The 21,547-nt window shown below is 42.4% G+C and overlaps 1 protein-coding gene across 4 annotated transcripts in view; it reads right to left on the bottom strand.

Annotated features, from left to right (window-relative positions):
* CLUAP1 (clusterin associated protein 1) overlaps positions 1-19,982 on the bottom strand; it is a 69,458-nt gene extending 49,476 nt beyond the window's left edge. Inside the window, exons 1-5 of one of the 4 annotated variants that reach the window (XM_030482887.1) lie at positions 19,935-19,982; positions 18,355-18,466; positions 16,210-16,294; positions 11,678-11,857; positions 10,265-10,360 (exon numbers count right to left, since the gene is read on the bottom strand). In XM_030482887.1, the coding sequence (XP_030338747.1) occupies positions 10,265-10,360; positions 11,678-11,857; positions 16,210-16,294; positions 18,355-18,455 (462 nt within the window). In that variant the 5' untranslated portion in view covers positions 18,456-18,466; positions 19,935-19,982. Of the gene's footprint in view, positions 1-10,264; positions 10,361-11,677; positions 11,858-16,209; positions 16,295-18,009; positions 18,029-18,354; positions 18,467-19,376; positions 19,494-19,934 lie in introns of those variants that run through there. The other 3 variants (XM_030482886.1, XM_030482888.1, XM_030482889.1) reach the window with 3 other exon arrangements.
* Between the last annotated feature and the right edge of the window lie 1,565 nt (positions 19,983-21,547).

The following is a 21,547-nucleotide window of genomic DNA, read 5'->3' as shown; positions in this document are numbered from 1 at the left end:
CTGGCCTTGAACGCTGCCAGGGATGGAGCGTTCACAACTTCCTTGGGCAACTTGCTCCAGGGCCTCACCACCCTCACTGTAAAGAACTTTTCCCTTGTATCTAAGCTAAACTTCCCCTGTTTAAATTTGAACTCGTTACCTCTTGTCCTATCACTACAGTCCCTGATGAAAAGTCCCTCTCCAGCATCCATGTAGGCCCTCTTCAGATACTGGAAGGCTGCTCTGAGGTCTCCACGCAGCTTCTCTTCTCCAGGCTGAACAGCCCCAACTTTCTCAGCCTGTCTTCATACAGGAGGTGCTCCAGCCCCTGATCATCCTCGTGGCCTCCTCTGGACTTGCTCCAACAGCTCCATGTCCTTCTTATGTTGAGGACACCAGAACTGTACACAATATTCCAAGTGAGATCCCAAAGGATGAAAAAAAACCTTCCACTCTCTGCAGTTTTGGGGACAAATGGGCTTAGGGATATCTGTGTGATGTCCTACAACACTGACCTGGTCATTATATCACAGAACCACAGACTGGTTTGGGCGGGAAGAGACCTTAAAGCTCATCCAGTTCCAAACCCATACCATGGGCAGGGACACCTTCCACTAGACCAGATTGCTCCAAGCCCTGTCCAACCTGACCTTGAACACAGAAAATGTTGGATTACTTATTTGCTACTGGGAGAAGAGAAGGGAGATTTTTTCAGCTGAATGCCTTAAAATCATCTTATGTTGGCAAACTGTTTGGTAACAGGTGGATAAAGACGGAAATAGTATCTCTCTAGAGAACATCTGACTAAGAATCTAAAAACGCCTTATGCACACTGCAACAGGCTGTATCCAGCCCACTACACGATGAATTCTGGAAGCAGACACAATCACTTTGTTGAGTTACCATGCCAGACCCTCCAGATTGCATAGCTAAGTACTAGCACAGGCAGCCCAGCTCCCTCCCCACCAACTCAAGTTCAAGGAGTTGTACAGTGAACCCAACCAGGGAGCCAAGAAAAGCAGCTTTTGTACTGAGTTTATCCCTCTGCTGGATCACTTCTCTGAGCAAGCCTGCTATATGCTGCAAAAAGGGTTTTTTTCCTAGCACAAGAAAAGAAAAAAAAATATTATGTTGGGGAGAATGACAGGAGTTACACCTGCTGGTGGCAGTGACAGCTTATGCTGCCTGAAGTGCTTGTCCAAGCAGCAGAAATGATACATATTCCATTATAACTCCACAGATAGATAGACACTATTGGAGGAAGACCAGACAAGAAAGATGTAGCTCAGTAGCTATTCTGAGAACAGGATGCATTTTACAAGCTCTACAAAATGGTTATTTATTTGTGAGGACTTTGCCTGGGCTGAAATGGCATCAAGGATCAGCCTGGTCAAGACACTGCCCTGCCAACCGTACTCCACCTTGAAGGCAACAGCGAGATCTCTGCTTCAGAGGAAAAATACTTCAAACAAAATAGTTGGGAACTCAGCAGGGGGAAGGAAATTATTTTCCTCCCCATTTTCAAAAGAGATAAAAGAAACAGCAAGGACCTTAGGTTTTAATTATAGCCAACTCCCTTACCAATTTCCTTTCAGTGTAAAACACCCTCAGAACATGCACAAGTCCCTGCAGTGTGTCAGGTCAGGGTAACTGATGGGCTTTAGATATAATCCTGAGTATCCACCCTTTTAAATTGGAATAATTTATACAAGTTTAATGCCTTTTCTTCTACTACTTTCCCTCTACCACCCGTGGCAGTTTCACATACAGACCACAGGCTTCATGCTCATGATTTTCCAGGACAAGATTCAGTCCTACAATCACAACTGCTTGGAAAAATTTGTCAGGTCAATGTGTAAAGGCTGAAATTTGTATTTTCAGACTGGGCAATCAGGGTTAAACTGGAAAAGGAGAAGGTGAGAGCAATTAACCTTCTTGCACCCCAACAGATGGAGAGGAGAGTCCCCATGGACCATCACAGCTACTGTACACACATGGCTCCTCCTTAAGACTCTGCATTCGTATGTACATTTTTCACTTCACTGGTATGAACAGTCCCATTATGCTAATTTTGACACTTTGGAATAGTAAATTTAAGTGAAAAATATAGTGAATATAATGGAATAGTAATGTATACTGGAAATATAATGGAAAAGTAAATATATTTTGACACTATCAAAGCTGTCAACAAATTTCTTACTGGACATTTGTAACAGCTTCCCTGGGTACCCATCACTGGGCCATTTCCTCTTATCCCATGAAAATTCTCAAAGAGAAAATCTTTATTTTTAATCTCTCTTTTCAGGAAGGACCCCGCAAATGGCCATATAAGAGAGGAATAAAAGGAAGACAGCTCATATTAACATGCCTGGATAAAGCTAAACACCCCACAAAGATTATGAAGACGTTGGGAAAAGCATTTACTTTAAAACACCAAAGCTGCTCAATTTAAACATTGTCAAGCCATTACAAAAGACAATTAATTTAACACAACCACCCTGACTCCCCACAGGAGCAAATAAAGCACATTTCTCCTCCAGCCCAACTCTTCCTCATGGGTATGTTTTATCCAATATAAAATATGCAGTAACATGACAACTGAGATTTTTAAAGCCTGGCTTTATACAAAAGCTCATCTATTCATGCTGAAATCTGCACAACAAAATAGGCTGTACACTTGAAGGCAAACCAAATTTTCTAAAATTGGTCCAAATAGCAGGTATTACATTGCCACTGGCTGTACTCACAATTCCCTGTGCTCAAAAAGAAGATGTGTAAATGAAACTGAGCTCAAAAATACAGGCTCGTTCATCTTCTTGTAAAATAATGTACTCTTTGCAATTAGGTGTGCTAATCAGAATACACATTATAGCACTCAAGAGGTTTTTTTTAAACTAACTATTAAAAATAGAGTTCTCAGGAGAGATGAAAAATACAGAAAGGAGGTCAGTTCAGGACTGTGCCTGGTAATTACAACTTGAAAAAACAGACACAAAACCAGAGAGGTTTTCATGAACAAGCTGATAGTTTACCACTTACCAGTGCTTCCTGCTCAAAGTGTCCAAGAGCTCCCTGGCTATAGTTTTACATGATAAATACTAATTAAAAATCAGGGAAGCCGAGTGGAAAATTACTTCTGATGAACTAAAGCTGACAATTATTAAAGAAAACACATGAAGACACCCAAGAGACACCATCTGTTGGCATTATTTATCCTCCCTGGTTGGACTAATAGTTGGTGCTGCATAGAAGGGCTGAGCTTTTAATTCTTCAAGTTTTGAATCTGACTTTGAACAAAGCCAATTGGAAGCACTAATGAATTTGTTGGCTGGCTTAGACTTGAAAACTTTGTTTTCTTTGGAAATGAGAATTTCTTTACAAAGAAAGAAAGATTTCAAACCACAGACACTGGCTGCCCAATCAAGCAGAACAGAGCACAGCCTGACAGGACGTTCCCCACAGGACATGGGAAGTCAGTACTGAAACCAGCTCTGCCCAAATTGCAGCAGTTTTAGCATCAAAATCGAAATTTCCTTACAGCAAAATTGTATTGCAGTCATTTCAGGAAATTACACTGATCTTAAAGCCTTCAAAACTCCATCTGTATAAAGAATGTACTCATCTCAAATCTGCATCCCTAATGAGCAATGGCCCCCTGGTCAAACACAAGTGGGGGAGAAGGCCACAGCAGATCTTGAGAGCAGAAGCCCAAGGTTCTGTCTGCAGGAATCAGATCAGCAGCAGCCTCTGGAAGAGGCAATGAGCTGTGCATCTGGCTGTTTGCTCCCTCCACAACCACCTTTTGGTGGAGAAGTCAGCCTGATCCAGGACCACAGGTTACCATCGTTCTTGCCACACTCAAGGTTAGCATCACAGTACAGCTTCTTTCTTCCAAAAGATTATGAAGCAACTAGTTCATCTAACCAGGAGTTCTACCTCATGCAGCAAAAAAGCATCCTGTAAGATACAAATACAGAGAAAGCAACCTTAGCAAACCCTCTTGTAGCTTCACTGCCAAATATCCAGCTAAACATAAAAAGGCTGGCTGAAATATGAAATGCAGAAAAGCAGCACAAGAGTGAAGGAAAGGCAAGTAAGGACCCATTCTACAAAGCTCTGCAGACTTCAGTTTCCTGCATGTGGAAACACATGGATCTTTCTGCCTCCAGGATCATTAGGGAATACTTATCTCTGAAAGCATAGTACCTTTTAGGGTATGTACACAGTCTCCGAAAAACATGGTAACATGCTGACAACTCCACTACCTGAACAAATGTATCCCCTGCCATCTCCCAGGTATTCCCTAAGGCTGCATAATATTTTACTAGTCCTCTTAAAATGCCTTGGACACCCTCAGATATCTGAAGTGAGACTAGATGCCTGTATTGCAGATTAAAATAAAAGCACAGGACAGCTTTGTCATCTTCTTGAATAAATGAAAAATCATCCTGTAAGGTTTCATGGCACGCAGCATTGGTAAAGCTGGATTAGCCCACAGACCTACAGGGTGTCAGTGAGAGGGTCCTTAACCAGGAGATGGCTTGTGATGTCTCATCCAGAGCCTGGCTAAATGACAATGAACAAATCTAACAGAGCAAAAGCTAGGTTTGCAAGTGAATTTCCTAACTGAAACAGACAGAAATGTCCTTGGGCAGCACAGATAGGCAGGAGCTTGCTTTTTGGTTTTTGAAGGGAAAAAGAGCAGGGTCATCAAAAAGACAAGACACCCAATCAGATGGAAGTCTTCCCAGGTTCTCCACATTCAGTTACAAAACTGGAAATAGAAAATCCTTTCCCTATAGATAACATCTAAGAAAACTTCAGGCAGGGTTGTGATTTTCTTAGAAAAAGCAACAAAAAGGAGCATATTTTTCAACAGCATCTTTCAGACCTCAAAGATACACGAAGACATTGTGCAAAGGAGCAGCAAAGGTAGGAGCAGGCATTGTATTTCAGCAATAGCACCCAAAGAGACAGCTTGAACTTTTCATTCTGGTCAAGCCTTTGACTTCAGCAAACATTGTCATACAACCCAGGTTTCCATTCCCAGCAAGGCTTAACCCGCACTAAGGGCAGTGGCTGCTGTATTCCAGCAACAGAAATACAGGGTGGCTCTCTCTGGGCAGGAAAAAAGGCATTTTAAATAGCTAAAAATAGGGAAAATCATTGTCCTGCTGTTTAAGCCAGCATGTTTTCCTATTATGGAATTAAAATTTTGACATGGCTAGACTTTGTGTCTTATGACGGAATGTTGGGAATAACAAACAACCTGGTTTTGACAAATGCTGTGACATACAAAAGATGGTTCAAATGCGATTTTCTTCCCACCAAACTAGAACGGCTCTTCAAAACAGTCTAGAACTGAACTACAAGAATTCAGATCTTCTAACTAGCTGACAAAATTATGGATGCACTGGCATATCTGTTCCCCAAACCGCAAGGAGAAACATGCCACCCATCTATTTATAGCTGATGCTGTCTTCAGGCTAAATACTACTTTGAAGGTCATTACAAAACCATTTCTTACATAAAACACATCCATAAATGTTATATCCACTTGCATACAACCGTGGTTATGGTTAAAACAATCTAAAATACAGGCCAGTATTGATTCAACTGTATCTTACAGTTGCAAGTTTTCACTTTGGCTTCCCACTTGGCAATAAGCCCTTTTCCTCATAACTGATAAATTAGGTTTTGGTTAGAAGCAGAACAGTTAAAAATCGAAGAAAACAAGGCAATTCTCCAGAGTTCTGGCAATTTCAAGTTACCAATTTCCACTAGAAATCATGTGTGGCAACTTTGCAACCAAAGCACAGGAAATGAGAGAAATTAAGTTTATCAGCTTCCCCCAGGCAGTGCCATATACCTAAAACTAACATGTGGCAGATGGAAAATGTTTCCAACATTACAAATCAACTATTTTTTTGTAGTTAACTTTCAAAGAGTACTGAATAATGCAGCTGTCACTCAAATCAGATCTCCTTCTCTACAGAAGTAGTAGGCGACAAGCTACACCAGCGCGAGCAGAGGGGGGCAGGAAGGGTTCTTTAATCAAAAAGCTGCAAATAAAAGAGATCCAGGTTCAATGTCCTCAGCGGCAACTCCTTCTGTTGTAACGAATGCCATCCCAGCTCCACCGCTGGAACTAAATGCCTCTGGCTTTCCCGACAGTTTAATTCACAAGCTGAGTCAGTGCAGAGATCCTCAATGACTTCCATCAGTTTAGGAAGAAGCTGATGCTGTGTGCATACAGAACAGTAACACTCACAGCGATACACCGTGCTTACTTTGAAATATATCCTCTGTGGATTGGGAAACACTTTATCTGGCTGTTAAAAGCTTTAATCTACAAAATTACAGAAATCACTTTATTTACACAAGAGGATATACAGGGAATAAACAGTTTGTTCAAGGTCACAAGCAGGGGAAGTGCCAAGAGGAACATTAGAAAACAGACCCTCTGTATTGCCTGTCTTCAGCACAAGCTAAGTATTTTTAAAATAGATTATTTTTATCTTCAGCATTACATCTCTTAGGGCTAATTAAGAAGTAAATAAAATTAAAACAACCTTGAGAATCATAGAATGGTTTGGGTTGGAAGGGACTTCAGAGATCATTTAGTTCCAACCCCCTGCCACAGACAGGGACACCTTCCAAGGTCAGCAATCCTTCTACCTGCCACCAGCATAGAGGCAGTTTTATTCTGCATATGTTTTTGCTTCATTATCTTCTTAATAATTGAGCAAGTCTGAGCAAGGCAGCTTCCTGACAGGCTCCTGCTAATGTGCCCACAGGATTTCTGGCAGATGCAAAGACCTGCTTTGCCCACTGGTGAGACCCGCCTGTAGTCCTGCATCCAGCTTTGGGGGCAACAACACACGAGGGACATGGAGCTGTTGGAGCAAGTCCAGAGGAGGCCACGGAGATGCCCCAAGGGCTGGAGCAGCTCTGCTCTGGAGACAGGCTGAGAGAGCTGGGCTGGGGCAGCCTGGAGAAGAGAAGGCTCCTTAAGCGGAGACCTTAGAGCAGCTCCCAGTGCCTGAAGGGGCTACAAGAAAGCTGGAGAGGGGCTTTGGACAAGGGCCTGGAGGGACAGGCCAAGGGGGAATGGCTTTAACCTGCCAGAGGGGAGACTGAGATGAGACCTTGGGCAGAAGCTCTTCCCTGTGAGGGTGCTGAGGCGCTGGCACAAGTTGCCCAGAGAAGCTGTGGCTGCCCCATCCCTGGCAGTGTTCAAGGCCAGGTTGGACACAGGGGCTTGGAGCAACTTGGTCTAGTGGAAGGTGTCCCTGCCGGTGGCAGGGGGTTGGAACTGGATGAGCTTTAAGGTCCCTTCCAGCCCAAACCATTCTATAATTCTATGATTTCTAAAGGAAATAATGAGGTTTACTCACTTTTTCCCCAATGACCTTTCCCCAAAAGCTGCTCAGATGATGAGAAAAGATCTAGTCAACCCATTAGTGCTAAATGCCGGCATTTGTTTTACAGTTAGTGGAAAATGAAGCAGTCTTCACTTAGGACAGAAACAAGATACATCATCAGTCTGTCTAAACCTAGGTAAAAAGATCCTTCATTTAAGTATTTGGAAACGGATGGATTGGAGAAAAGAAAAAAGAAAACAAGAGGTTCAGGGAACATGAAACTACCGTGTTTTCAAATTCATTAAATCGGTATCACAGCTGTCGATGCATTTCAGTATATGCCACAGGTTTGAGGAAATAAAATGTCATGAAAAAATAAACCACACTGCTCTCCTGCCACCCTCTAACCGCACAATCCTTCCAACAGTGAAATTCATTGTGTGCATTACTTAGCCATGCAACATCAAAAGAACATAAGCAGTGGAAATTAATAATCTTCACATTAAAAAGTAATAAAAGTAACCTTAAATTAATGGCAACTAATTTGATACCTACAGACAAAGCCCTAATTTCCCATATGAAGCCAGAAATAACTGCGCTTCTACCTCTGCCCACCTGGAATCAGTTGGGAAGGGCAGGTAGAGGATCTGCAAGCCGCGTGATCTGAGCACCTCACCAGCTCTGTGAAGGATCCAGGGAAGATGTGTGAAATCATAGAATCACAGAATTGTTTAGGTTGGAAAGGACCTTTAGGATCATTGTGATTAACCATTAAGCCGGACTGCCAAGTCCGTCACTCTCCATGTCGCTACATGTCACATTCACACATCTTTTAAATCTTCCAATGATGGTGACTCCCCCACTGCCCTGAGCAGCCTGTTCCAGTGCTTGACAACCCCTTCAGTGAAGGATTGTTTTCTAATAATCAATCTAAACCTCCCCTGGTGCAACTTGAGGCTATTTTTTCTTGTCTTGTAGAAATAAAGAGGGCAATTGCTTACTGCACTCAACACTGGCTATTTCACAAAAACTGCAGCTTCATTGAGTTCCATGGGCACTTAGACTTAACAGCAATGGAAGAAACCAGCAGCATTTGGCTCTAAGGCTCTCATTTGATGAGCAAATATCATGCTTCAAGTGAAACACAGAGTTGGGCCCTTATAATTAAAAAAAGAAAACTTGACAAATTCCACTGAAGCAATCTTGTGGTTTTTAACCTGAAACCTATTTGCTTTGCTACAGGCTCAAGTCTCAAATTTGTCACACACTGATGTACCATACCAAGCTTGCCATTTAACACACAACCCAAAAAAGCACTCTTCAGATTTAACAAATCACTGAAGAAGGCTGGAACCAGTCACAAATTATAAGGAACAGAACATGAAAGTGTCTGCTGCTGCTCTCTGACTGTGCTGTCATTACGTCACCTTATGCTTTTAGGATATAAACTCTGAGCTGAGAGAGAAGCAAAGGACGTCTTTCCCAAGACAGGATTCTTAAAGTCAGCAAGTTCAATCTGTCAAACCTTTCTGCAAAATATAAACCATGTGCCTCTATAGGATTAGTTAGCTCCACCTTGTGCACTCAGTCATTACACCACAAGAACCTGCGCTCGCTACTGTATGTAAGAAATAACCACCCTTTTAGATACTGCACCTTTAAATAGTCTCCCATTGAAGATTTCTTAATGGACCCAGTGAGAAGTGGCTGCACTGAAGCACTCACTCATCTCTTGATTTTTCATTTCATGCTTTCAGCACACTGCACTTGTGCAAGTCCCTTTTCTAGGGCCCAGTTCTCAAGTCAGTTGGACTCCTAAAAGCCTTGATTTAGAGAGATGAAATAATATTCAATCTCAAACCAATGCTTGAGTGCTTTTGAAAAACGTTGCCTTCTACTGACCTATGTGTGACTCTTTAGTGTAGAATTCTCAGCGATGCGATACACAGAAAAAAGGGTTTAATGCTCCAAAGCAAACACTGACACATTAGGTAGCATTAATGTGAGAACTATTTCACAGCCAAGAAATTAAGCAAAGAATGCAAGATGAGAAGTAACTGATTAATGATTTTGTGACAATTGTGTATGTTGAATTAAACTGGCTTACAACATCTCTCTCCTGAAATATTAATGCCTTTCACACTGCTGCATGCCATGCTGACTTATGTATCTAGCAGAAAAGGCAGTGTTCCACAGATAATCTTCCCTGTACATCACCTACCCTTCAAAACACTTGTGCTCCATCAAACTAGGAGCTGGGAGCATTAATCCTCAAGGCACACAGTCTCCAGCTCTTACAGGGTGCACTTCCCCCAGCTCAGATATTGCAGAGCTGAAGATTTCCAAAACCAGTACTAGAACATTCAGGGTTTCCCTTCTTTAAATGCCTATCTTTAGAAAATAAAGAAACTCCAGCATAGCGGATAAATGCATTTAAGAAAATAATTGAAAGACTTATGGGCAGTGTTGCAGGACACATCCATGACCTCATGCGACAGCTTGTGATTTTATGACTAAGCTGAAGAACACATATCCTGCAGGAATTGTGACACCTTCAATTCCTGTAACAGAAATAAAGAGCCTTGCACTTGGAAAACTTGACAGTATTACTCATTTATCTTTTACTATATATCTATCCCCACCACTAAAACATACATATGAAGTTAATATTTCCAAACAGTTATACAGAGAGTGTTTAAGTTTCCTGCTAAAGAGAAAATGCCAAACTGTTTTCTCAGGGTTACTGCAATCCAAGTATGAATATGAGTGGAAAGGAAATGCAAATTTTCAGACCCATTCCTTCAAACTCACAGATGTTCATTTTAGATGCAGTCATTAAGAACTAGTGACACTTTTTCACCTTTTCCCTTTGCAGCACCCAGTGAACACAAGTTCTTATACACTCTCCAGAGTGCACTTACCCTTAGTTCAACTTCTTTGCCAAGTAAGTCATACATACTTGCTCCTTTGGAGGTGATTTCGGAAGCAAGCTGTCTAGCTGCCTTCAGGTCAGCAATCTGGAAATACAAAGAGTAAAATTTTTCCCATTTTGATGTTAAAATTGCACAGGTCAGCCCAGTGGCTGAAATTCTACTCTAATACTGAAGAAGGTGTCCACTGGAATCAGAGCAAGCACAACTTCTGTTGGGGCTCCCAGCATAAGAAGGCCATGGAGCTGTTGGAGCAAGTCCAGAGGAGGCCACGGAGATGCCCCAAGGGCTGGAGCAGCTCTGCTCTGGAGCCAGGCTGAGAGAGCTGGGCTGGTTCAGCCTGGACAAGAGAAGGCTCCTTAAGCGGAGACCTTAGAGCAGCTTCCAGTGCCTACAGGGGCTACAAGAAACCTGGAGAGGGGCTTTGGACAAGGGCCTCCCAACCCAAACCACTCCATGATTCTATGGTAGATGAAGCACCACTTAGATATAAATTTCTGGGTGAAACCCCAGCCACTTTAGGCCAATACCACAAAAAAAACCCTCTTTAAAACAGTGACTTGGCCAGTTCTTGGTTCACGTGCTGTCCAGGGCAGAGGAAAACATCACCTTTTTCACATGCAAAAGTATATATACCAATATATACCATACATATACATATACATATGTGACTAACACATTGCATAAGTAATGAATATTGACCATCTACAAGTGTGTTTTCATTGTTTCTTCGGGTGCTTTCTTCAGAGATGCAACAAACTTCCACAGAGGAAAACCTGCCTGTGGTTCTGGCATTCTCTCAAGAAGAGCAGCACTGCTGCCTAACAAGCAGGCAGGACATAGTACAGCTGTAGAGGAATTGAAGACTAAAAATATGAGCATATAAAAGAGGTGCTAAAACTAACAAAAAGCAGCAACAGGAATTCCTCTTATTTAAAAAAGTGTTGGGTTTTCTTTTAATATCTAGATATGAAATTCATCCTAAGAACTTGAACAGCTTGACGTCTGTTAGGGGAACAGAAGGATTTTCTTTTCCTTCAATGCAAATGGGCTGAAAACCAACTTTCAGTCAGTATTTTGCAAACTCCTCCTATGCCAACAAGGTTAGTAGCTAGAAAATGGTTTTTATTCTGGCCTACTCCAATATTTCCATTATTTCAACAGCAATCAAAACCAAAGATAACCAATTTTGTGCCACTGTTGCCTTGTATTATGCTTCTGGTTGAGAATTCGCAGAGTAAACCAAATTACAGCATATAACCTCAACTACAGGAAGTATGAGTTACAACCACACCCACCTGCATGCAAGAACATTCTCTACTTAAGACTCACATGGAAAATTAACTTTCTTTTCATAAGTTAACACAAAATCCCTGCCCAAAAAAGAGTACAAGTTTTACTTACTTTTGAGCCAAGATCAAACTTGAACTTGCTGCTGTCTTCCTCACTCAAATCCACATGTTCCACTCCCTTGGTATTCATAGCATCATAAAGCACAGAGGTGATCTTTAGCAGTTCCTTCACTGCATAGCCATCTGCCTGGTAAAGCTTCTTAGTGTTGAGCTTTATGTGAGCTTTGGTAGCCTTTGGGAAGAAAGAATGAATTCATCATGTCACAAAGAACAAAATCCTCATTGACCTCTTCACACTTCACTCAAAAGACTTTTTTTGGGGGAGCACCATGCTCTGCTTTACAGAACTAAATCTTCCTGTTTGGAAACACAAGTTTGCCTCATCAGATTACTGATGTTTCTGGAAAAAATTTTTGTGAAATGAGTGCATTTCTGCATGTCAGAACATTTGTGGATAATTGCCAGAATGAAAAAATTCAAACTATCCATTAATTCTTCCCTGCATAAAGATCAGCTAACCCCCTGTGCACCACTTATATTCAAATTAAGTTTAAATGGAATGTAAGTGCTGCCCAGGTCTTGTGATCTTTCAGAGAGGTAAATTTCACCCTTAATGAGTAACATGAATAAGATCAGTTATCCCAATTTAACTGTCTTCTCTTCCAGCAGTACCTTCAGAATATTTTATTTTTCTCTTCCATTTTTCCCTGCTACCATATTAGTGATTCTATTACCTTGTCTTCCATCTCTGACAAGTACAGACAGACCAGTAAGGAAAAAAAAAAAAAATCCCACTATAAACTATATTATCTTTTTATACTTCGAAATACTAAAGGGGAAAAAAGAACATAATAGAAATCATACATCTGACACAGAAATGACACAAATGTTCTTCCTGAAATTCCTGACAAATTATATTATAAAGGAATAGCCAAAAGCAGCCAACACCAAACTTCAGGTAAAACTTTGAGGTAGTCTTCCTGATGGCACAAATAAACCAGCACAGGTTGCCCAGAGAAGCTGTGGCTGCCCCATCCCTGGCACTGGCAGTGTTCAAGGCCAGGTTGGACACAGGGGCTTAGAGCAACCTGCTCTAGTGGAAGGTGTCCCTGCCTGTGGCAGGGGGTTGGGACTGGATGAGCTTTGAGGTCCCTTCAACCCAAACCAGTCTGGGATTCTATAAAAAATTAATCAATGCAATCATCATCATTGTTATGAATACGAAAACTAAGCACTCAAATGACTTAGCATCTTATTTTCAGTATCTTTTGTCTACTAAAATGTTTATCCCTTGGGAATACTGTGTGGCAGAAAGAATCTATCCAGGATTCACTGGTGGTATTACACAACTCTGGTATTACAGTGTTACCATAATTCACACCCTCCCCCGGCCTGCGACAGTGCAAGACCTTCAATGTGGGATAAAAGACTCAGACATTAAAGTGTTTGGTACAAGTTTTGCCCACTCTGCACTGAGCTTCACTGAATAACTGACTGCAGGAACATTCCCTGTGAAACTAAAGGGAGAAAGGATCACATCTCAAACCACGGATTTAGCTCCAACTTTTCAAGCAATAAAGGAAAAAACACACACAGGTCTTGGCCCATGTTTCTTTGTAGGCATCATGTCAAACTTTGTGACTTTACAATCAGATTTCCATTTCCAATATATGTTTACCTCTTGCCTCTCTCATCCCAAAATCTCAACCCAGCAAAGGAAACTGACTCTGTATCTGCTTCCTGATGGCAGAAACTCAGCTGAAAAGTCAAAACTTCCAGAAGAGGAACCTGCACCCCCTGAGCTGGCAGAATACAAGGGTTATGGTACAACAACCCCTTACGGCTTTGGAAAACTTGACCAGTGTGACCCCAAATGAGCCAATACATGAAGGAGAAAGCCAGATATGTTCTCCTTCCTTCCTTCCCTTTCAGTAGAAGGAATCTAAAAACCTAATCACAGAAACAGTAGGTATTAAATTTTAAGAGAAGCAGGTCATTAAATTGACAGAATCTGTTAAACATCCCCTATGCAAAGAAGACTAATGCACTGCACCATAAAAGGATGTTGTTAAAGGCAGGAATTCCAATTTCAGTTCCATTCAACCCCAAAAGAGGAAAATCAATGTCTAGTAAAAGGAAAAGAAAAAAAGTTTTTTCTCTCAAAGACTCCTTAAAAAGAGGAAAAAGTACACAGACAAGTACATATATTTTTCAGACTGGCATAATGGCACTGCTTAATCAAGAAGGTAACTTCATATTTGGAAAGTTTGAGACAGTCACCTATTTTATAACAACTCTGAATAGCTTTAAAGTATCATTAAAAATCACCTCCATCTATTCTGAAGATTGTTCTGAAATTATTAGAATGCAGTAGGAAAGAGAAATAGAACTATACTGCAAGAATGGCATCAACCTCCAGAAAGTTTGCTTTACTTTAAAATCTGCTTTATTATTACCAGAGAGTCAACTTTTGACAGTGTAATGGGAATGCAAGAAAGGCCCAGGGCAGAACCAGAGCTCCCAGCTGAGTGCTCCAGCCATTAGCCTGTCTAAGCCTAAACATTTTGCATTCTTTCCTGTACAATGGCACATTCTTAATAAGAAGAATGAGGATTGCTCTCATTTCCCTGTCTTCTTTTATACTTAGGACAGTCTCCAGGGAACTGAAGTAGCAGCTCTAAATCTCCACAGACTGAAATAGGAATTGAACATATGATGCCTCCTGGAAAGCACACAGGAAGATTATTAGCAGACATCACATCAACTGCTTCACCATCACTTTTTAAGAAACAAACATCTGCCTTTTGCAAGCAGTTTGGTACCTTGGTTTGCTAAGCACGTTTTCATGAATGTGTTTCTACGAGACTAAACCCATTAGGGGCTTTTGCTGTGCTCTACCTCGAATTTGGATCCAAATGGGCTTGAGTGGGAGCCAGGTATTGAGCCATACACACCAGAGCAGTTATAGGTGGGCAAATGATTAAAAAACAACAGAATTCAATCCTGCAAACACTTCAGGAACTTTTGGGTCCATAAAAGACACATTTGGTAAGTTCTCAAGTTACTCTACCAGCAACACAGTGTGATGCATAATTTGTGTAAAAAATTAATACATCTTTACTCCTTGCTCAGTAAAAGGAGAGCAGTACTCTCATTTTATTTCATGATGATTAATCTATCCTGATATTCTCTTCTGAGGCAAATCTGTCTCCAATATCTCACATCTGGCTGTGGATGCATAAAGCTATTAGCTACTGAAGAAGGTAACTGCGGATGCCATGGACAGTGAATCTACAAGCTTCTCTCATTCTGAAAATGCTGAAAACCTACAATAATTCCCATATTAACTTGCAATATTAACTGAGATAGAGAAATTTCTATTTGTTTCCTTTTCTGAATCATATTATGTAATTCGTCAAAACCCTTGGGATTTCTTACACAAAATCAGCTATTCAAAGGAAAATGTATGCATAACATTATTTCTGCTTCAATACTTATCCTTTTAAAACATGCTTGATTTGGAGGGGGGTAAATCCCTCCAAACCAAATTGATCTTTCGCTACATCTTATGATGCTCCATGTCTCAAAAGTGCATTCCAGTGTGTACAGAAGGGTACCACATTCTGAACATAGAAAAATTAAGAATTAAGAAAGTTTATGGTGGACATCATCACAAATCAGAAGGGAAAAGCTGGCTTGGTTATAATGTCACTTTAATAGATTTTAGAAATTCTAAAAAGTGTAAGAAATTAACCTTTAGTACTAGCATAAGACTTCCAATGTTTCCACACCCACCCACAGCTCCATTAAATATTCTCCACCTGATTAAGAGCACTACACAACTCTGTCATAACAGCAAAGGCTCATGCTGCATCAAAACAACAAGGAAAGCATGAAGGCAAATGTTATGTTATTCCATGAGACTAAAAATGTTGTTAGCCCAATTCAAATATGCTCATGCATAACATGATAAAAGCTTGGATCTGAGAAATATATGGCTTGATCTAGTAAGTGGCAAGGTGCATACAACAGAATACTAATACATGCTTCTATATCATAACAAAACCACCAGAAGTTACAACTGTTCAAGCATACAAAAGAATCAGGAATCCAAAGTTAGTAATATGATGCTATTAACATGCTGGGATCTCTTCTGAACCCATTTGAATGGTTTAAAAACTTTTCATACCATAGATTCATAGAATCATATAGACTGGTTTGGGTTGGAAGGGGCCTTAAGATCATCCAGTTCCAATCCCCTGCCATGGGCAGGGACACCTTCCACTAGACCAGGTTGCTCTAGGCCACATCCAACCTGGCCTTGAACACTGCCAGAGATGGAGCATTCACAACTGCTTCAGGCAACCTGTGCCAGTGCCTCACCACCCTCACAGTAAAGAATTTCTTCCTTATATCCAACCTAAATCTCCTCTGTTTAAGTTTGAACCCAAATACAATCCAGCACAAGAATACAATACATACTCAGCCACTCATTGCAAGGAAATTGCTAAGAGAGAGAGCATTAAAGCTAATATGGAACCAGTATTTCAATGTGCTTAAGCACAACTCCTTAGGCAGACTTACCATGAACTGAGCCACTGCCTTAATGAAGAAAACCCGGTCCTGTTCTGTCTCCACATCAGGAGGAATATCAGTCTGAGGCTCATACCTGTGGCAAAAAGCATGTGTACATTCTGACAAGAGATACATGTGCAATATTCAAGAGACTGGTTCATTTGTGAGGCAAAAACCAAACAAAACAAGCACATATGAGAATGGAAAATAAATCTTTAGCTCCTGATGCAGCCCAGGTGATCCAGATCTTGGAATGCATTTGCATACAAACCATAAAAGCTATAAAACACGAGACACTTCTCCAAAGGAATTGTCATGGTGGGGTCCTTAATACATCTTTTCAGTTGGTTTTGCAAAGGAGCAAAATTTAGCTGGCTCAAGTCTGTGAAAGACTCATTTTCAGAAGTAATTTACTACTGATATCACAAACTCCTTATATATGTCAAACTAAACTTAATCACAAGTGGCTTCACAATTTGAAACACCAAGCATATGACTGAGTTAATGCTCCCAGTCTTTCCAGTGGTATGGCAAAATTACTTGTACTAGATTATTACTGTTGGTAATAATAAAACCAGCCACCTTGTCCTTTAAAAGACTATTCCACTTTTCCACATGCCCAAAATACACATGATAAATTCACACTTAGACACCATTTCAAAGATATTACTTTCAAAAGTAAACTAAATTTATGAAAAAGCAAATTGAAAGATTGTGAAATCCTTTAAAATACTAGTGAAGTGCAGCAACCTCTGGAAGTCACCAGCCTCCAGGAACCAGGGAAGAGCAAAAGTAAATTCCCAGTCTCAACAAAGGCTTCAAGATTTTTAGCATTCAGGCAGGCAAAAAAGCGTTTTTGCTCCCAAATCATATTTGAAATTTGAGCAAGGCACATGCAAAGTTGGCTCTCTGTTTCAAAGTGTAATTAAAAGGCTTCTAGAAGCTGGAAAAGGAGTCTGCCTGTGACAAGGGTAACTGATCCTTATAACAGAAAGGATGTCAGTGTTCAGTGCTTATTTAGTCTGAAAGTGAAGTACTTCTCCATTAGGCTCAGCATTCCCAGTTATCTGTAACAGAAGTTTCTGCTTTTAAAAGTGTTCAGGTTCATTAAAGAAGCATATTTTTAAAACACTATTTGGTTTTTTTCAATTGCTCTGTTATTTTACTGTTACAAACTAAACGGGACTGATGTATGTTTTTACAGGCAATGAAAACAACCAGTAATTTAGACCCTCAGTGTAACAGCTGTATTTTAAAGAATATGTAGGTAACTTAATCCAAGCAATTTTGAATGGTTGTAAGTATTTCCTTATTTTATTAAAATTGCAACAGTATTCAAACATCCAACAGCACGGTAATTAGGCTTACTGGATACTAACGGGATAAAAATAGCAAGCAGGCAAATGGCTTCAATTGTATTACTCTACCTTATGAGTAAATTAAAAAACTTGGTTTATTTTTTCACTTACATGGGATAAAGAAAATTATGTATAATTTGATTAGCACCTCAAGCTTCATAAATATTTAACCAAAGTCTGACAATGGGTTATGTGGGCGTAAAACTAAAACTGGGTATTTGTAGATTAGTACTTTATCATTTTGGGGTTTTTTAAACATGGCATGACAACAGACAATATCAGGTTGAACCAATAACAACTGCAGCAACAAGGTAAGAGCTAACTGTATTTTGACAAGTCCTCACTATATATCACCCTGTTTGGGGCAAATTTGGGTCAAATACAGGCAGAATGGTAACAGTTTGTAGAATATGTGAAAGACATACAGCTGCTTTTGAGCAAGTGTGCGTACCTTCAAAGATGCAATACGGGGGTTAGAACTAGATGATCTTAAGGTCCTTTCCAACTCTAACCATTCTATGATTCTTTGAAGCTCTGTCAGGACTAAGATGTATTTTCTACTTCAGCTACTAAGCCACTTCTGTTGTTGTTGTATAATCATAGAATCAACTAAACTAAAAATCTGCAAACTTAACTAACTACCACATTTTCTATCTGAGTAGATCTCACAGAATGACTCGGAATCATTATGCTCCTCTTTAAACTTCTTAAAACAGTTTCACACCAAAACGCCAGTTCCATGCATACATATCACACCCTGGCAGCAGCCCCAACATATCCTAGCCTGATCACCAACCTTTTCACTAGCCAGAAGAGCACTTCAGAAACAAGCATGAAGTTTGGAGTATGGAAATTCTCCATAGATATGAGTCGGGGATACCCCAGTGCCCTCATCATCTCAGTAAAATCTGAAAAAAAACAAGAGCAGGGATTCCCTCTTACATATCTGACATGAATATTACTGAGAACGCTGGTTGCCACAGCAGGCTGTTCATTTACCATTTGATATGACCTGTGCAAAGTACTGTTAAAAAAAATTCTGAATGGATTAAAAAAGTCTTCCAATACCTAAAAGGACTACAAGAAATCTGGAGGACATTTTACAAGGGCCTGTAGGGACAGAACAAGGAGGAATGGCTTTAACCTGACAGAGGGGAGACTGAGATGAGCTCTTAGGCAGAAGCTCTTCCCTGTGAGGGTGCTGAGGCGCTGGCACAGGTTGCCCAGAGAAGCTGTGGCTGCCCCATCCCTGGCAGTGTTCAAGGCCAGGTTGGAGACAGGGGCTTGGAGCAACCTGGTCTAGTGCAAGGTGTCCCTGCCCATGGCAGGGGGTTGGAGCTGGATGTGCTTTAAGGTCCCTTCCAACCCAAACCATTCTATGATTCACTAGAAAATATGCCTGAGTAAAAAGGTGACATTTTAACAAGAGATTCACTGAGCCGAATCGATGTTAGCACAGCTTCTCTCTACAAAACACACCATGTACACGAGGTTAATTAACTACGGTCTGCGTGGTCACCGCCATGCAGGGGCTATGCCAGTCCCCCGCGGTTATTCCTCCAGTCAGTTTAAAGAAAGGCTCCAACCCCTGCAGTCCTCCTCTGAGGCACTGGCGAGGCCCCAGGCGCCCGCGCTGCTCCTGCATCCATAAGTGAAACCACCGGGAAAAACTTAAGGGAGCACTGGGACCCGCTCGGCTGCTGAGGCTTCAAACAGGCCGCAGCGAGCCGCAGCAGCCCGGGGAGCCGAGACCGAGGCTTGCCGTGCCCCGTGCCGTCCTCCCGCCCCCGACCCGCGGCCCTCGGTGAGGCTCCTCACCGCGAAGGTCGCGGAACGACATCGCCGGGAGCCCGCGGCCTCTGCCCGCCGCCGCCGCCCTCCTAGGCCGCAACACTCGTCTCCATGGCAACGCGTCTACGGCACAGCGGCCGGGACAAACTGCGGCAGGAGGCGAAGCCCCATGGCTGGGTCGAGCCCCAGCGTCTCGTCTGCCCGGGCAGCCGCGCAGCAGTCAGGGCGGCTCCGCGGGGCTCCGGGGCTCCCCCTTGCTCTACCGGGTGACGGAGACCCCGAGGGATACGCTGTCCCCGCTGTCTGGTCCAAACCGGGGGCCACGGGCGTGTAATGGCTGTTCCCTCGGCGCTGGGAGCCGGCCCCGGGCACCCACAGCCTGGGGCGATATCCAGCCGGGATGGGAGTTTTGCTGGGCCCGGCTTAGACGTGTTACTCGGGTACGAGCCATCACGAGTTACTTTCCCAGAAGACCCAATGCCATGTTAAACCACTGCTGCGAGGACAAGGCCGAGCTCCCCTGTGGGACAGCGCAGCAGGGACACAACCCCGCGCCCTCCCCTCGCCTGAGCAGACACAACCCACCACATCTGCATCCACGGCGCTGAGCCTCCAGCCCTCTGTCCTGTTGGAGCTGGCACATCCACCTCCATCCACTCTGCAGACAAGGTCTCGGATCTCTCCAAGGACAGGAATCCGGCATACAGCTCTGCCCCAGTGCATGAGCATTGCAGGGCTGAGCGTCAGGAGCAGAGGGTGAGGACCAGCAGGAAGGCAGCAGGAACCTTCCTCTCTACAGTGACACCTTTCTGAGGGGCATCCAGAGTGCCACAGCCACACAGGCAGTGACTGCAGTATGTGGAGCACTCACTGGAGCGCCCAAGAGGTTCAGCACAGCTCAGGCTGCACATGGCAGCAGAGCCAGGGGCACCTGCAGAAAGCAGTGTCCACAGGCCAGCCAACACGGCTTCTTGCAACCTGTCAGCTCCCACCCACACCTGACACTGACTGGTCCTGTCTGCGGTTTCATAACAAACCTCTTAAAGGCTCTTAGTGTCCAGAGTTTGCCCCTACATGCACACCCAACAGCAGTTTTCATGTTGACGCATGAAGCAAGAACAGTACAACAGCTTCTCCGCTAATGCTTAGTGGTGTCAGATGTCCTAAAGCAACAGAAGCTCTGACCACGAGACTGAAAAACACCAGATTGGACAGCCACAGCTCTTACTGACAGGGTCATCAATATCACGGGGTGGAATGAGTTGAAAATAATCTAGATGTCAGGCTGATCTATGGACATCTCAGGACATTTCACAGAGCAGTTGGCAGTTTCCCAGTCCTAACTGCCCAAGCATATATAAGGCACTCACACAAGGGCTCTATATTGAGTAGCACCATATCCGCATGATCAAAAATTAATCAAAAGCAAGGAAATAATAATAAATCCTAAAAAGAATAAATATTGAAATGAAGTGGTTACATTAGAAAACAAGAGACACAATTAGAGGCTGGGTTTCTTATGCCAGAAAACCATGAGATAGCAAACCTCAAATAATTCACTAGTTCAAGAGCGTATCAGCCACCCAGTAATGCAGGCAGGGGACCAGAGAAGGAAGGAAACATTCTGCTCTACTGCTGTGTTACATTGACTAGCAAAAGGCAGGTGGGATGAAATACATGTGGGAAATCCAAAGCTGCAAAATAAATGGAATAAATTGGTAGAGTGCTGTTTACCTCAGCTCTTCACTTTATATAGATATCATTAGTATTTATATATTAATATTAGGCAGCACAAACATGCCACTGGAGGTGGAGTGGATGCAACTTTGAACTAAATAGGGGCCAATAGGAGAAACTGCAGCAATGCAGCCATGGCAGGAGCTCAGCCACATCCATGAAGGCTGACACTTTCTCTCTGCTGCCTTCCTGTCTCTAGGAACCCACACCCAAAGGAAACCATGCCACACAGCTCTACGTGTTCCCTAGACACATACATTAACCTCCATGGGAACGGCTCACCATTCCATAGTCCAGCTCACACTTTTGAGGGATGCTCCCTCCCCGTGCCCCCACGCCCCCATCACTCCAAAACCTGGAAATTTTGTTGGAAAGGGAAGAAAATCTGAAATTTTGGTGCAGGGTTTGTGGCAATGGGTGAGCTACCAGGCAACATTGCAGGCTTCTGAGTACAGATGGTA

This window comes from Strigops habroptila, chromosome 4 (assembly GCF_004027225.2).
Source record: "Strigops habroptila isolate Jane chromosome 4, bStrHab1.2.pri, whole genome shotgun sequence".
Lineage (NCBI taxonomy): Eukaryota > Metazoa > Chordata > Aves > Psittaciformes > Psittacidae > Strigops > Strigops habroptila.
The sequence above is the reverse complement of the archived record's forward strand: the minus strand, read 5'-3'. Positions and strand labels throughout refer to the sequence as shown.